The sequence below is a fragment of the Netta rufina genome (assembly GCF_964035555.1).
Source record: "Netta rufina genome assembly, chromosome: 5".
NCBI lineage: Eukaryota > Metazoa > Chordata > Aves > Anseriformes > Anatidae > Netta > Netta rufina.
Genome location: NC_140128.1, coordinates 43,581,962 through 43,599,778, shown reverse-complemented (window position 1 = coordinate 43,599,778; position 17,817 = coordinate 43,581,962). Strand labels below are relative to the sequence as shown.

At 49.7% G+C, this 17,817-nt stretch overlaps 2 protein-coding genes across 3 annotated transcripts in view; one reads left to right on the top strand and one right to left on the bottom strand.

Annotated features, from left to right (window-relative positions):
• The first annotated feature begins 439 nt into the window (after positions 1-439).
• Positions 440-17,601, top strand: PRR33 (proline rich 33). Its single transcript, XM_084287730.1, has 3 exons — positions 440-673; positions 5,850-5,977; positions 12,781-17,601. The coding sequence occupies exons 2-3, from the start codon at positions 5,957-5,959 to the stop codon at positions 14,377-14,379; spliced, it is 1,620 nt and encodes a 539-aa protein (XP_084143856.1). The 5' UTR covers positions 440-673; positions 5,850-5,956; the 3' UTR covers positions 14,380-17,601.
• LSP1 (lymphocyte specific protein 1) overlaps positions 8,375-17,817 on the bottom strand; it is a 40,940-nt gene continuing 31,497 nt past the window's right edge. For both annotated transcript variants that reach the window (XM_084287731.1, XM_084287732.1), the window contains exon 11: positions 8,375-9,710. The gene's annotated coding sequence lies outside the window, so the exon portion shown is untranslated. The remainder of the gene's footprint in view (positions 9,711-17,817) is intronic.

Sequence of the window (17,817 nt, the reverse complement as noted above, 5' to 3'; positions counted from 1 at the left end):
GCAGCCAAATGGTGTGTCAGAAGTCAGCAGCACGTAACGCACGGGGTTTGTGTGCAGCGTGGGGCCACCTCTCGCTAAGATCCAAGAGCAGAGCAGGAGCACAGCAAGACAGCGTGCCCGACCTCAAGCCACACTCAGAGCCTTTCCCAGTGTGATAAGAAAGCCCTGTTTAAGAAAAGACATCCCAGAGAGGGCAAGCCCCAGGCACCTGAACCCCCCAGTCACCCCAGCACCTGGTCAGGAGCCTTTCGGTGCTCCTCCAGCCAAGGAGCCCCCAAGGCTTTCACCCCCTAGGCTCCCTCAGCAGTTGCAGGGCTGTGCCAGCAGAGGATCGCAGCAGATCACAGTTCCCATTTCACCACAGTTCCCATTTCACCAGACCTCGCAGGCTCCATCTCCCCGTCCCCTCCCTCCGTCCCCCTTTGGCAGGCGTCCCGCGCTGCAGAGCATGCCCGTCGGTGTGCCTGGCAGCTCGGGCACCCCCTTCCTCCCAGCCTGTAGGAGCGGAGGAAACCTTTAGGAGCTGCAGGGCTGGTGGTATTTTTGGCCCGGGTCACAGATCGATTCCTGTCCACTCTTTCCCTGCCACTTGCAGGAAAGGGTCCCCCAGCGAGGATGTAGAGAAGAGCTTGTAAAGACGTGGAGCACGGCGCTGCAGCCTCCCATGCACCAGGTAATGTGCATGAGCAAAAATCCCCTTCTGCAGCTTGTGCTTCCTGGCTGGCCGGCAGCTTACCCCCTCGCCTGCCTCCTGAAACTCGGCTTGAGGCGATGCTCTCATTACTCACTGGGTGGGAAGAGGATGGTGCAGACAGGTTTGCACCGTCCTGGAGCTGGATGGGTGGGTGCCTGGGGACACACGGCCAGACCAGGCTCCACAGCCTTTTCTCTCCCCAGCCCCAGCTCCCTGAAAGTACCAGCAGAGCAGAGCAGCTTTCAGGCTGTGTTTTGGGCATCATTCAGCATTTTTGCCATCTTCCACTGGCTCAGTTTCATTGATGTTCCAGTGGCTGGGCACGTCTCCAAGAAATACTGTATTTACAGAGCGGGGATGTACCAAAGGGGAGCCCCCTGCCTATTTCTCCTTTTATGTTTGCCGTGAAATCTGTTTGGCAAAGGTCTTCCCCAGCCTATCCTTCATAGGTTGTCCTTGCTGCTGATGGGACATCTCAGCTCAGATGCTCCACACCAACACGTGTTGGCAGAGCCATGCAAAGAGCAAAATAAGTGTTGATACAGGATGGGCAGATAGGTAGCCAGCTCTTTTGCAGCTCTTTGCTTTCCATGGTATTGCTCAGGTGCAGGCATCTGGTCTTGGTGCACTGTTTTATGGGGCACAGCATCCTGGGGATGGAGATGCAGGAGACAGTCTGCTGCCTCTGACAGAAAATAAATCAGATGCAAGCGTTGTTCCCTGTGGCATCCCCTTAGCTCCCACATGCACACATCTGTGCTGAGTTCCAATCTTGATCTGGACAAGTTGCTCCAGGTTAATTCCCATCATGGTGTAATGCAGCACCTCCATGCTGTGTCTCCCTCCTACCTGGCTATTCAGTACTGTCCTAAAGTTGCCTCCATCAGGAGCACTCATCTCCATGTCCCACGTCTCATCCATGCTGTCCTGAGCTGGGCATTGTGTTTCCAGTCCCAGCTGGTCTGGCTCTCTCTTCCCACTGGAGCAGAGGACCTGTGTCATCCCTCCGAAAGGTGGCTCATCTGATGCATGTATCCTTCCTTTGCTCTGCCATCATCTGCCTCACAAGCAAGGTTTGTTCCCCACAGTCCACTCCAATGCTTTGTGGGTCTCTCCATCAGCTTTAGCGTGTGACCATCACCCTCTCCAGCATTTGTTTCAAGCCTTAGCCACACACCCCGTGCTACCCACACAAACTACATATGCCTCATCCTTTGCCAGCTTTGCCTCGGTTTACCGCAGATCCTCCTGACCCGGGATATGCACTTTGCACATCATCTCTGAGCATCTTCTCCCTGCACCAGCAGCAAAAAACACGTGCACCTTTGAGCTGCTGCCATGCAGCCACACCAGCAAAGGAACCACCACCACCTGCCTCGTGTTCCCTACTCTCAGCATCAACGCAACATGGGAGTGATGACTGCTCAAGTCCAGCTGTGGCCTCATTTCTACCAAAACCTACTGATGTTGCTAGGTGAGGGTGCAGTGAGCACCTCTCTTTGGAGAGCCTCCTCTCACCCACCACACAGCACCCAGGCTAGGAGACAGCACTGAGGCCATGCAGAGCAGGTCACAGGCACAAACCAAGGGCTCTAAATGCACTAAATCCGTCCACCTGCTGACCACAAGCCACGGCCCAATGTGCTTTTACGGTGACAGCATCTCCACTTGGACAACAAAACAAAAAAAACTGTGTTCCTCCTTGGATAGGGACCAGAGGCTGGGACAGAGACCTGGAGAAGTTTCCATGAAGAAACCTACCCAAATATCACATTTCTTTTGGGTAGGTAGGAGCACCCAGGCTGGTTACTTGAGACAGGCCACAGGAATACGCAGCATAGCAGGGCCGCTTGCACGGGAGTTGAAATCAGCCCTTCTCATCTTTTGTGGCTGTTGGCTGACCTATTGCAGCGGTCCCAGGCACTCGGAGGGGGGAGAGTCCCCAGGGCCCCTCATACTCTTCAACATGCTCGTGCATGCACGTTAGCCCCGATAATTTTACAGCTCTCAGAAAGGCTCACGGCTCAGCCAAACGCGTGCATCTTTCCTTAATCCTGCCGGCCCCCGTGCTCCTCATGCATCGGTCAATGGGCAGCCACACGTTCATTAGGGGCTGCAGAGTCTGCAAATAAAGTCAGCCACATCCTTCCTATGAAACAGGCGATTACACAGGAGAGACCTAACTCCTGAAATTAATCTCTTATTCACCGGCTGCTGACCCTGAGCAAGGCGATCCAGTATCAAAGCTGATCCCGCTTGGCCAGAAGATCTCCTGAGGTCTTTCCCAAGCCAAGCTCACCCCTGGTTCTGCACTTGCACCCTCATGCTGCAGCTGCAGAGGAGCTTGCAGGGACACGTTCTTGTATCTGAAATGGGTTGTTACCCAAAGTGAAACTGCTTTCAAGGAAAAAGGGTTTTGCTTGCATGCTTCTCTCATTCACAGTCAGAACGTTCCTTTGGTGGGTTTAGTTTCCCCTCCGAAGTCCTATCTGAATATTTCCAAACCAAAATATTAAGATTTTTTTTTTTCCATTTCTGGCACACTTGCCCACTTACACAGACACTGTAGCACTTGAAGTTATCCAGGAAAACCTGTAGAGCTGACTGGGGAAGAGGTGAGAAGTTTGTTTTTCTAGTTGGTGACACTTGCAATTATCAACCTTTTTACCATGGTTTAAGGCAGGTGAGAAGCAGGAGTCAGAGAAGTGGGAAGGAAACGTAAATTCTTATCCAGGTTTCCTCCCTTTCTTCTTTCTCACAGCCTAGAGAAAGAATTTCTGCAGGGGGCTTTGATCAGCAGCTCAAGGTTACAGCAGGTGTCCTGTGTGCATGAAACACTCTTTCTGATTTAATTGAAGTAGCTGCCAATAAAAAGACAGATCAGATAGAGACTATGTAAGCAGCCTCAGAGAAAGGACAGAATATATATATATATAATTAATTATTTTCTGTTCCTGGGTAAAATCCAATAACCTGTTTCATGCAGCAGGTCAAGCAGAGATCAGAATAGCCTTAAACTTTCAAATCGCCTCCTCTATTTAAGTCTCAGCAGGCCGCTGCCATTTTACCAGTGATGACGGGATCCTGGGGAATGTGAAACACAACTCAGAGGGAATAAGCAAAGACCAGGCTCCCCCAGGCTTCTCTAACACCTATGCTTAGTGTTTGGGGTCGGGACCTCAGGAGTCAACGTTTGGTTACTTGTCTCTCCCTTATCCTAGCCAGAAAGGCCTTGGGGCAGCGCTTGTGACTCTTGAGGAATCCATTCCAATACCCAGCCCTTTCAACAGCCATGCCCAAACCCCATCCCAAGTGTTTCAGGGAGGAGTCTTTCAGTTCTGTTTCTGCAGTAAAAACGAAAGGGAAGATAACAGAGCCGAGAGCAGAGATCCAGAGGCCAGCCCCCAAATCCCACCTGATACTTTCATCTATGAAGAGCAGCTGTAGCAGTCAGGACAGCATCTTTATGTGGTGTGAGGGAGGTTCCAGGCTACAGGAACTCATGAGCATTCACACAAAACAAGGGCCTTCCTTAAGAGAAGATGGAACAAGTATTTGCAGCAGCATTGTTTCACCTACCTGAATCCTGGAGGGTGGCTGGGGAACCGCGGGCTGCCAACACCTTCAGATGGTAGCTCCATGACATTTCTACATTTCTGGGGTATAAAAAGGAGAATAAAGGGCAAAAAACAAGCTCATATTAATGAGCAAACTACCTATGTATGTCTGCATCCATCTTCCTGATACCACAGTTTTCCCTGCTGCATCAGGAGGGAGGAATCCAACCAACACTTCCATGGAGGACACCAGCATGTCATCCCCTCTGCCAAACCCCGTCAGTAGGAGAATCTGCCCCATCTTATCCCCCTCTAAGCCTGACAGAGGGAAAAACTCTGCATGCTTGCAAAATAAATAGGGATGGATCCAAAGACCTCTTACTTCAGCATCAGATGCAAATGCAAACCAACCTTGTGCATCGTTCATACAGCGCCTGCTGTGAATGCACTTATTAGGGTCATCTGGTTTCAGCGGTGACAGTAGCAGAGCACAGTACAATGTGTCCTTAGGCGTTTTTAAATTCTATTTAAGTTTTCTTATTCATAAAGTGGTTTTTGTTGATTTTTTGTTGTTTTGTTTGTTTGTTTTCCTAAGTTTCCAGTTGGATTGCCTCTGGCTGTTATTGGTTTTCTCGTTTGTTTGTTTTTCCCAGCAATGTTTTCAGCGTTAGAGATGCACAAAGTCATTAGCATTCCTAAAAGACAGTGGCAGTTTTGAGACGTTAAAGTCATCAGCCAAGGAGGAATTAAGTGCATTAAGGTACTTGCATGCAGGACTGAGCATCCACCCCAAATCTTTCCACGGGTCAGTGCAGAGACAGGCACAATTTCACTATTCGTCAGAGAGGTAGAGATGGAAAAAGCAAATGGAGACCTCACCTCCAACAGGAGAGGAGCCCACCTGGGCCACAGATTTCCCAGTCCGCATGATGCTTGATCCTATTGACCAACAAGCACCTTCAACACCTGCAGAAGAGTCAGGGTTGAAGGTGGCTCCTAAGGACTGGTTTAACCCCAAATCTGCCTGTATACAGCTGATACAAGTGACAGAAAAGCTCCCCTGGTCCTCCAACCAAAATTCATTGCTGCCTGCCCAATCCAGCAACTCCAAGCCACTTCTCCTCTGCTCCCAGCACTGCACTTTCCATGCTTACACCCCTGAATACAGCACACATCATGCCAGGATCAAGGGCGGACGTAGCCACGATTCATGCTCTCCCTCTCCAGGGACACTAACAATCAAAGCACAGCTTCAAATTTGCATTTTGCAACCCTGACTTTTTCAAAACTGTAAATCTGACCGGCAAACTTGAAAAACCTCCAACTGGTTTCACTGCCTGGAGCTATCCTGCTAAAATATCTATCCTGGCACCATCACCATCATCTGCCCTTCACTTCTCTGGTGCCTCAGATGCCAAACTTTGCAGATCCAAAGCTGGAAGCATGCAATGGTGTTACTCGATAGCCCATCTTCACTCTTATTTTAGGCAATGGAACCTTTCATCCTTTCAAAAAGGACTCATTTTATTTTTGAGAAACCTCCTGTACTTATTGGCTACTGTAAATACTCTTTTCCATATGATGTTTTGAACTTACAGGGCTCTGAAAATCACAAGACAACAGCACCTGAAATGATCTTGAAGGAACGATGACCTGCTAGTCCTGTACACCAAACATGAGGCACCCAACGTGCAAGTGATTGCAGATGGAAAAAAGTTACACATCGGTAAGTACCGAGTTTCATCTCTCCTTACTTGATGTTGATTCCCAATTTTTGCAGTAGTTTGTTGCTCCATCACTCAGCTGTTCACTCTGGGATGTGCGCTCCCTCCATCTGCTTTGGACACCCCTGTGGGATTCAGTAGATCCTCCATGCATGCCCTAAAGCCAGGCTAGATGTCTTTCTGAAGGTAAAGAAAGAGGCTGGGCAATTTGAGACATATCTAGGCTCTTGGTTTCAGGCTATTTACCCCTCAGTGGAGGAGGCAGCCTGATAGCAAGGATGAGGCCCAAGCAGCAGGGTGAGGGCCAGGACAAGTACCTGCTGTTTTGGGCCATCCCTGGAGGAGGCGAGTGAAGCTCCTAGCCCAGCCAAGCACCTTCAGTTCAGTAATTACACTCACACTCTGCTGCTTTCATGCTTTAAAGTGCTTACTCACGGAAATCCCAATTAAGTTTTCCCCTGAGGTATTTCCAACCTCCCTCTGTTCTTCCCCTCACTCCTGAAAGCCCCAAGTCCTTATCTGAAGGACAAAAAGTGCATGTCATTAGCATCACTAAACCACTGTCACTTCAAGTAATGAAGAGATTAAGCACCTTCCTGAAATTTATGATCTAAAACAAACTGCTCCACCACCACCACAACCCTCTGGGGACCCAATGCAAAAAACCCAGGGAAATCACCCATGGTCTGTCTTGTTACCATCATCAGGATCCTTGTAAGAGGTCCATCATTTTTAATCAAGCGCTAAATCTAACTTTTTTTTTTTTTTGTCACTGTCAGATCCATTCTTTATTTACTTTAAAAAAAGGCATTAGGGAAAGTGTGTTGAGCTAGCAAGAGATAGGAATAAGCCACCTCAGAGTCTTGTTCTGCAGCCGATCAGCTGCCATCTCATTATTTATAGATGCCCTGCTCTTCGGGCTTGTTTATTTCCCTTCCCTGAGGTGGTGGTGGGAGGCAAAGCTCTGACATTCAGGCCCAGGTGCCTCAGACCCTGACCTTTCCTTCGGAGAGCAGGCACATTTCAAGGAAACTTTAGACCCTGGTGTCCAGCACCTCACTGGGAGCTGCAAGCAAGCAGTGAGCAGAGATCTGTTAATTAGCCAGCATATACTCATAAGGACAGTCATAAAACAGGCCTATACTTATCTTATACCTGGAAAGAGAAGCAGAAGTAGTCAAGCCCCTGGTTTTGAGGCAGGACAAGCACAATGAAGACATTACATCCAGAAGAGACTCCAGTTTTCCATCAGCTAAGCTTTCCCCAAGTTCAAACGCTGCAGGAAATAGGCATTGCAATGGTTATGGGCAGTGCTTTTCAATCCCATCTCTCACATAGAATTATCTGGTAAAGCAAACTGAAAAAAAGCAGCCCTAAAGCCTGCTACAGAACAAGACAAGTAGCACACTTGCTGCAGCTTCATTTCAGAGCGATCTCACACAAGCACACTCCAGGGCTTTCCCACGCTGGCAGGAGAATTAGTTTGTGGCTGTTCTTCCCTCCTGCCAGCTGCAGGATGGAGTCAAAACAAAATGCTGTGAACCCTTTGCACCCCCACAGGGTGGCTTTCACCTCAGGCAGGGACATCTTCATACACCACACTGCTACTGCTCTGGCCTCACTTGGAAGTCACAGCTCAGCAGAGGATGTGTAGAAGGAACAAAGATGTGTCCAGACGCTGGCCATGGCTCCTCAAATTTCTGCCTCCCCGAGGAGCTGAAGCAGAGGACAGAGGGGGCTGGGGGATATCAGTAGGCAACAAGGTGACAAGAGGAAGTCTTTCTTGTACAGGAAAAAAAAATAAAGTGAAATCAGAGGGTTCCTGCTCTGAACATTTTTAGAAAGCAAGGGTAGTGCAGGCTATGCGCTGTCCCTACATGACAGAAGTGCTATTACCTACAAGGTCACCTCCATAAGAGGTTTTTCATTAGACAGTTGCAGATAGGGCAGGCAGCTCACTGAAGGGCTGGGTGCCCACGCAGACAGCTACATCGGCCTCATCTCAGCTGTGTGAGCAGGCTGCAGGGGATTTTTATAGCTGACTTCTCCAGTGACTTTAGTTGAAGCCTGATTTCTCAGGTCTATTAGCTGGGCAGCTGAGCTTTCTGCTTCTCCATGCTGATGGCTCTGGAAAGCCTTCTGCATGCCACTCCACCTCTCACCCAAACACCACTCATCCCATCCTAAGTCATCCCCCCCAGTAACAGGGAAAACAGCAAGGCAAGAATCTCTTAAACAGAGCAGGCCCAGGAAAAGCATGTTTTTCCAGCATGTATCAAGCTCATTTCATCTTGTCACTCAGCCTGATGTCTCTTTTCCTCCAATTTCTGCTCAGGAAGGGAGTTGCAGGGGTTTTGAGACCAGCTTTGCTTCAGGAATTCCTACGTCAACAAAATCCTCAGAGTTAGCATTGTTACAACATCTTCCTCAAATTTTATTAAATGCTTACAAAAAAAATAATCCAGGACATGCCATAAATTTAAGCAGAAAGCAAACTGATGCAGGAGGAGAGAGAGGCTGCCCTTCCTCCAGGAGGGCAGAAGCAAATTGCAAAATTATGTTGAGAGCCTTTGTGAGAAGAGGACAGGAATAAGACTTTAAAGAAAGGGTCAGGGGTGTGCTAACACCATGTATGAAGACATGGGAGAGCTCTGGAGCTGGCTTACAGAGCTGAGGCCTGGAAAGCAGAGTGCCACACTTCAGGGGCTCATTTTCCCCATGTCTACAGCAAGCCCTGACCTCTGCCAACAACTCACGAGGATGCCATTTCACCTTGGTGTCCCCCAGCATAAGAGAAGCTGCCATTTCCCATATCTCCTGCCCTTCCACAGGAGCACAGCATGCAAGTTGTCAGTGTGCCCAACACCTTTTACATTCAGAAGAGAGATTTCAATTGTTTGTTCCCTAGCTTGGGGGCTCAGGCAAATCCCTTCGTGAGAGAAGGGAGATGATACCAGCAACCAACACTCCTCACCTGGACAAGGAGACCTCACACCCATGACAGACATGGAGAGAAGGCTCAGCTTTCTGAGACAAAGCTGGCACTGCCACTGTCAAAGTGGAGAAGTGGCAGGAACACTGCAGCATGGCTACTTGACTGTGATTAAAGGACGATCAAAAAAAAACCAGGATTATCAAAAAACCAGGATTAAGTCAAATATAATTTGACATACACACAGAGATGGAAGATGCTTGAAGCAGATGTTGCAGAGGCTGTGCTGTAAACAGGGGAAAGTTTCACCCATGGGGTGACATGGGGTCCCTGCCCATCACAAGCCTTCCACGCACCAGTTGTCACTGGGTTTCTCGCAAGTTCCCGCCTCTCTCCCAGCACCCAGCCAGCCACCAAGAGTCAGAAGTGGTTCACCATGCAGCAGAAGCCTTGCTGGCTGGGCAGGACAGCAGCTCCTCCTCTTCCATCAGTTGAGAGAGGAGGGAGCAGAGCCACAGCCTCCCTTCTCCATAGGGGAGACAGATTTAACAATAATAATAATAAAAAAAGCCAAAGAGTCACATAGGAGGTTAAAACAGGGATTGGTTTTGCCAGCTGATCTCGTTCCTTGCATCCAGCTGGAGGCAGCACAGGGTGTTGCTCACACCCCAAAAGGAGAGTCAGGCTGTACTGAGGCAGACCGACGTCAGGCAGGAGGAGAAGAGAAACATCCTTTCATTATCTTCTGTGGAGCAGAGGAAATAGTGGCATTGAGGATTGCATTGAGCCAGGACCAAGCTCAGCTGTAAGACAAGAGAACAAAAAATTTAAGCATGCTTGTGGCAGGGCTGTTTTGTCTAGCAATTAAAGGTGGCTTTCTCCCACTTGTTTTCAGAGCTCTGCAAACCACTTTGCTACCCATAAGAGCTTTTGCACTGCAGGGCAGCCAGCTGTACTATGTGGCAGGGCAGCTGCAGCCCCAAGCATCCCTGCATCCAGGGCTTGGCTGCCCCAGCTGATGCCCAGAGGTCACGACTGCCCAGGCAGAGGAAAGGGCACACTCCCACCAGCCTCCTCCACCCCAGGAGGCCATTAGCAGGTTCCCTTCCAAGCCCAAAGCCACTGGAGCACGGAGCATGTTCCTGCAGCCTCCGCTCTGCCCAGGACCATCTGTGGCCGTATCGGGTTCCTGCAGCTCCCGGTCTGCTCCATGTGGGACAGCTGGCGCTGCCGAGGGACCCGGCACACTAATGCCTTGTCTGCCAGTGATGGATGGCTCCTCCGCACCGAGAGGCTCCCTTCTGGTCCCAGGTTGGGGTCCAGGGGTGGTTGACCAAGAGCAGACCAGATTAACCCCTTAAAAGCCTCTCGACTCAGTTTCCAGATATGTTTCTTTCCAGCTCATCACAAGCCCACCCAAGCAGTATGTTTCCCCTCCGTCCCCAGGTTTTAAGCTCTGGCCTTCCTGCTGGCAAGCAAGCAAAGCTGTCTTTCCCTTCGCATTTGCTTCGTTGTGCAGCCAGGGGGAAGCCGCTCACAAGCCTTGCTGCTTGCAGGATTTCTCCCTAGCGCACAAAGCTCTGAAGGAGACTCAGACAAAGCCAAGCATGACAGGGGAGGCAAACAAATTAAGAGCTGGCTTCCTTCTGCTGCCTCATCACATCTCGCTGCTTTTCTATCCAAACACACAGACATGCCATAGACCTCATCAACCATTGGTGCTCTCTAATACCCACAGCACAGCAGGTGCCAAGCTAGAGGGATGCTGAGACAGGAGCAAGAGTGATCTTAAGAGCACAGACTACAGATCCTGAGGTCACAGGGCACAAGCCAGCCTAACTTCTGTTAGAAGAGTTTTCTTGGTGCATGTGCACTATACCTAAATTTATACACACACACCCCACCCCCCATGCCTTCCTCTTTAGGATCTGGCACAGTTTGCAGCAAGACCCAGATCCTGCCCTTTTACCCATGTGAGAAGCCACATTTTTCTGGGATGCAGCAGTCCATAGGTCAAGAGCACTCAGAGCTGATCAGTCATTGGGAAGTTCATTGCCCTGCCTCTTTAGTATTCACAACACATCAAGCCTGAGCAGTTCAACCTTAAAATTCTGGCTTAGCAATGCTGCTAGACCACAGATCATCTTGTAAGGTATGCTGTTCATGGGACCACATTAACCTGGGATGGATGAAATCATTCCACAATGCATCCTAACATCAGGCAAGTGTACTAGTTCATACTGCAGCAGATAAAAATGACCTAAGCAGTTTCCAGTTCCTGTGCAAACAGAACCAGAATAGCATTGAACAGCAAGTACAACCCCTCCAACTGAGGCTTTTTGGCTTTCTGACCCAGAAAAACACACACATAATACCTACAGTGCTGGGGAAAAGAGCAGGTATATGATGGAGTGGGCTCTCAGCCTTTTTTGGGGCCATCACACACTTGTTTCCAGGAGCAGCTCTTGGAAATAGTGCAGATCCTAATCCCAGCCTTGTGCCTAAGGCATGAAGCTGATAAGCTGCTGGGAATGCTCAACAGTTGTCACCCCAGCTTGCCCAAATCCCCTCGAGCCCCCTCGCCAAAATGCTGGGAGGTTTCTCATAGCTGCAGCTGAAATAAACGCACCAGCTGGGAGCAGAGCACTGCTTGCTAGGTGCTGCCCAGCCCATGCCCAGCACAGCTTCTGCTTTGGAGGGCAGCTCGCCCACATGACACCTCTTCAGTGCTTCTCTTCCCTTTCCCCCCCCCTCCCTCTTTCTTTTTTTTTGGAAGAGTCATCCTCCTTTCCCCTCCTCCAGGAACTGTTTTGGTAAATGCATCATCTGCTCAGTGTGGATGAGCTTCCATGAGCCCAAAGGCAACACCAGGTGCGCAAGCACAAATATCCATTCTGCTCTTCTGAGAGCTTTATTTAGGGGCAGTTCTGCACTGTGGTATCACGCTACACCCTGTGCCTCAGGACTGATGCTCAGGCTGCAATCCCACTAAGCAGAGCACACGCAATAGCCCCTCTGGGCAACCCTGACATCACCCTGTCTCTTCCTTGTTTCAGGATGCTCAGCTGTATCCAGCACTGAGGATTAAGGGGCTCTGTGGTTTATGCTTCATTTCATAGCAAAACTCAGCAACTCTGCACTGAGAGAGAGCCAGGGCAGAGTCACATTTCCTTCTGGGAGCTGCCAAATAGTTGAGGCTGGGTGGTTGGTGTTCCCCAGCCTTGCTGAGAAGGAGAAAGAGGAGAACTGGGACTAGGTTTACCTTGCTGCCCCCAGCACAGCAAGTCCGCACAGGGCTCAGCAGAAAGGGAACAGCAGCAACAGCAAAGTGCTGCTCCAGTGAGCTGGTGGCAGACAGCTGGGAGAGCAGCTCTGCATTCTGCCATGAGCAGCAGTTTCAGCTGATGGGGTTCCAGGTGTGATTGCCACTAGAAAGGAGAACCTGTCCAGACCACAGCCTATTTCTGTTTTGCTGGAAAATGTGTTGTACTGGAAGGACAGCAGCAATGATCCTTAACAGAAAGGAAAAACTAGGTTTTGTCTTAAAGACTAACAAGTGCAAATAAAGGAGGCTGCCACAGCAAGGAAACGCCAGAGCTAGCGTTATGACAAGGCACTTTCCCACCAGATAAGCTCAGCTTTTTAAATCCTGCCTTTCACAGGGATGCCCTTCTGCCAGCTGAAATCAAAGCCAGTATTGACTTGGCCTCAAGTGACACACGCAGTTTATGGCTGCCCTGCTGCACACAGCACTGTGTCAGGGTATTAATAGCTGGGATTTGGAAAACTATGAGACATTCCCAACTTGCACCCCAGGAAGCGTTAGCCCAGGGGTGAGCCCACGTCTACCCTAAGCTTTGTGCTTCCTTCCAGGAGATGACAATGTTGATCACGGTCTCATCCTCTGTCCAGCCCGCTCCCACCCGTCACCACCTCTCCCCCCCTCCCACGCTCCCAAAGCCCCGCAAGGACAACCTGCGGCTCCAGCAGCTGCTGAAGAAGGCAGCCAAGAAGAACGCCCTGCTAGCTGCAGAACAATCCAAGTCCTTTCGGTCCAGCCTCTCCCCTGTGAACGAGGCCAGCTCTGACCTGGAGCATGACAGCCTTCCCCCCACAGAGACCCCCGAAGCTGCAGCTCCCGCCTGCACCAGCCTCACAAGCCACCTCTCTGTCAGGCCCGTCACCCAGCACCGTGTCCCCTCCCCGATCCGGAGGGGCAAGCCTTTTGTCCTGAAGGTCACGGAGCAGAGGCGCATCGCCGAGCACCTCAGGTTCACAACTCCACCAGCCGAGCCCCCTCCACACAGGCCAGGTGCTCCCCAGACCCCGCAGCAGCCTGGCGGCCCGGATGCCCCAGTCAACCCTTCCATACTCATTGTCCCCCAGCCTCCTCCTTCCAGCACGCCCCACGAAGAAAGGGCACCGGAGGTTACCTACGTCACCAAGGTGCACACTTATTTCCGCAGCGTCAAGGCACCCAGGGCCAAGACACCAACAAGCCAGACCCAAGCAACCACCAGCAGTGAAGAACAAAGGTCTTCTCCTCCAGCATCTGAACCATCTCCAGGGCAGATACCTGCACCACTTGATGACAGCAAGGCCCCGGCTCCCACGCTGGAGCCCCCCCTTCCTGTTGCTGCAGAGGCAGAGCCTCCTCACCACACTCCCAGGCCTGCCTCTCCTCAAGAGCCCACCACAGCCCCCTTGCCCAAACCCAGCACCTCTGATGCCCACTCCCATGAAGTTACAGCCCATGGAAGCAACACAGAAATACCCAGATCAGAGAGAGCTCCTGAATTGCCTGAGGCAGACAGGGAGAGCTTAAAACCATCAATACCCAGCACTCCCTGGAGGCCAGCACACCCAGAAACAGAAAGCCCTGCCCGAGCTGACACCACAGGGGCCACACCTGCAGACACAAAGGTAGAACATGCCATGCACCCCCAGCCAGTCCCCAGCTTACCCAACACCAGCCCTCCCCTCAAAGCAGAGCCAGCAGCAGCATCAGGGGAAGCAGCAAGACCTGGGGCCGATGGCTGGCATCGCCTCAGGAAGCACTTGATGGTGCAGCCAGAAACACCCAGCTTCCCCGAGCCTGAGACAGAAAAGCTGGGGCAGGAAGGGAACAAGAAGGACAGCTCTCAAGAAGTCATCAGTCGAGACATCAGACCATTTAAATCGAGAGCCATGAGGATGTGGGATGCTATTTTATACCAGATGACGGTCAACAAGGAGAGGAAGCAGCAAGCAGAAGAGAAGAAAGCACAGAAAGAAGCAAGCTTCTTCCTTCCCCGCCGCCTGCCCATCCTTCTACACAAGCCACGCTTCGACGCCCGGAAACTCAGAGAGCTGGCTGCCAAACCCATGGCGAGGATCAGCACCGTGTTCGAGGTGGGCCGGTACGGACCCCGAGGAGCCAAGGAGCACACCAGGAGCTTTAACCGAACGGCATCGGGGTGGTCAGTCAACTGAAGGCGAGCTGCTCAACCACAGCCATCCTCCAGAGGTTCCTGCGGGGAGCCAAGCACAAGAGCACCTACCACTAGGTTTTCTGCCTGACAGAGCCTAGTGTCAGGAAAAAATAAAATAAAATAAAACCCCTCCAAAGCCAGCAGCCTCACGCTGAGGGTTTAAGGGTTATTCTGTATATGTACATAAGCTTAAATGCCTAACATACCACATCCACAGGTCATGAGTCAAGAAAATAAACACTTGGTTTAGAAATAGACAACGACAAACACTATGCAGTAATGTGGCAGGGAGAGGTGACACAGCAAAGAGGAGGAATTTCCTGTAGAAGAAGTCCAGTTTAGAGGAGGAGGATAGAACCTGAATTTATTTTACTCTGCTTAAGAGCAAGAGAAGTCCTAGAAACAGAAGTTGTGGTAGATGAGATGACATGAAGGGGTTTGCATTGCTCCACATCTTGTCTAGGGTGTCTTAGAAACTGAACTCTAAGAGCAAACACCTCCTTAGCCTCTCTACCACAAGCACTGCACCCTGCAGCAGTGCACTGAAGTTAGGTGGAAACACAACCCTTCACCTGAGGCACAGGAAAGGGACAGCATGAAGTCTAATCCATCCTGCTCTCACACAGCAGTTCCACTGCAAAAATAATTGGGCATTATCATTTCACACCCTTCTAGGTCAGTCTAGTAAGTTGCAGCACACAGAAGACGAGCTTCTTTGCAATAATCAAGTTCTGCTATGTATTTTACTTTTTTTTTTTTTTTTTTAAGTACAGCTGGGTTTAGTGTTTTCATGATAATCAGCAAGAGCCTGCTTCAGCACATGAGTATCCAAGTTGGTGTATTTAACAAGGTGCTGTTTCCTGGGGGATCCTGCTAAGCCTATGTAGTGTCATTTTCAGGGGCCACATTACAACAGTTGTAAACTTTCTGGTGCCTGATGTCCTGAAAGAGAGCTAATTAAAACAAATTCCCTGACACCAGCCATCCACAGAGACAACTGTCCTATCCAGCGTTACAGCCACCCCTTTGCATCTCCATCACCACCAGGCTTATAAACAAGAAAGCTGGTGACCAGCTATTTCTGTCTCTCAAGGGACTTTGTCATATGCTGGGATGGATGTTCCTACACAGCTGATATAGGATTGCTATGTTTAGCCCTATAGGAAATTGGATACAGGGCTCTTTACATTCTCTTCACATACGGAGGATATGGAGCTGAGCACAATTTCCCCAAGCCTAACTGGAAATAGACTTGGGGGAAGGGGAGGGGGAATAAAAGCCCTTTTTACTGCTTTGCAGACTTCCAATTTTGTGATGATGCTATCAGAAGGGCTCAGTGAAGTTTCCACTCTGCTAGTCTTATCCTCTGTTTTGTATCCTCTTCCTTACTTCAAGAGGAAAAATAGAAGAAAGCAAAATCCCAGGTATCTAAAGCTTAGATTTCTCCTCCCTCTGACCTCCAGTTTCACAAGAAAAAGCTGAAAAGAGGTAATTTGGAAACACCTCAGTAATCACAAGTGGATCCTAGATCAGCTTTGCAGGATAATTCAACACGCTGCAAGACAGGATTATGGAGAAAGATTCACATAGGAAAAGAAATCAAATAGACTGCAGCTTAAAACATGTAAAGTGCTTAACGTTAAAGGCAGATAAAGATGACCTTATCAGAGTGATGAAGTGGCACCTTGCTGTAGCACAAATAGATGGACACCTATGAACAAGTCTGCATACAGAGGCAAGACAAACAATACTGATTAGAGTTGGGAGATTAACTGCATTTGACCAGAGAACACCACTTCAGAAGCAGCTGTGCTTTAACCCACTTTATCCCACAGCAGCCCAGAACAATGAGCAGCTCTCACACAAGGCAAAGAGGAGAGGCTTATGTCCTACATCTGCTAGGCTTCCCACCAGGCTGCATCTGCAGCCCAACCCTGGTGCAGTGATGGAGAACCTCTGCTTCCACAGGGAATTAGAGGAAGGCAGGTCTCATTTCTGAACATTTGGCCCTTCCTCCCCAAGACAAAAGGGCCCTGCAGAGACAGACCCTGGCACAAGAGCATTGCAGACAGGAAAACAGATGCCCAGAGGCAACAGGAGATCTCCACCACCTCCTATTTCGGAGCCTTTGCAGCACATCACAGCCTGAGCTGCCGTGATGAGTGAGGAAAAGGGAGCACCACTGGGCGTGAAGTTCAGCATCAATGTCAAACAGCCTCAGGCAGTTGTTGAGAGACCGAATTGTCACTTAGAGAAAACCTCTTACTCGGCAGCCTGCTCAGAGGTCCTGCAGCTCAGGAGATGAAAGAAAAAACTACTTGTGCTCAAGTGACTAGGAAGCTGATGAGATAGTGTTGAGTGAGGGATGTTAGGGTGAGACAGAAAGGTTTGGGAGCAGAAAGACATGAGGGGATCATGCAGTAGGGAAAGAAGATGAACATAGTAATGGGGAAGAGAATCTAAGGAGCAGGGACCTCTCAGCACATAAAATAACCAGCTAAAAGCTCAAGAACATCAACTAGCCAAGACTCTTCAGCTGCTGCAGTCCTTTTACTATTCATAGAGAAGAAAAAACAAAACAAAACCCACACATTTATGTAAGTAAGCCCATAGGACAGCAGTGCTGCTCAGTGGCTGTTCAAATGGATCCTAGAGGACTTCCCAAGACAGTCACTGACTTTTTAAGAAAGGCTACTGGAAGAAAGTGAACCTGAGGGCACCTTCCTTTGAGCTGCTTGCAGAAACTCAGGTGGGACAAAAAAAAAAAAAAAAAAAAAAAACTGCCAAGACATTGCTGTTAAAAACTGAAGCCCAGTAGGATCTACCCAGTGCATCAGAAGAGACTTTGGGAGAAAGAAGACAACAGATCAAAGAGGAGACCTTAGTGGGTTTCTGGGAGCCACAGGCAGAGAAGCAAGTAGAGGACAAGCCCTGTGGGCTCCTTCTCCCTTATAACTGAAAAGGTAGCTATGGGCAAGCTTGGGTTTATACTACTGCCCACCTCAAATTGGCATTCAAGAGAGGTTCTCTTCTAAATAGGCACCACAAAAGTAGAGGAAGAAAAGCAACATTCAGAAGTCAACTCCTCTAAGAAGGAAAAAAAATAGCAAACCCTCCAGGAGAACTCAAACAAAGGTGTTTTGTAGCAAACAGTGCTATTTATAAGCTTGGCTATGAAATAAAGCTTCTTTTTTATAGTAGAAGGAAAAAATGAGCTTGTTTTCACCCCCAGCAACATCCTCTCCATTCAGTTCCAGATGCTGCCTGGCTGGATCCAGCCAGTTATCTCCTCCCTCCATGCCATCTCTTCTTATTGCCACATCCCTCTACCATCACCCACTGAAGATAACACCCAGAGATCTATTACCAGACACAACATGAGCTCTTGAGCTCCAAACACCATTTCAAGAGGTCACACATCCCAGCTTTGCCTCCCCTG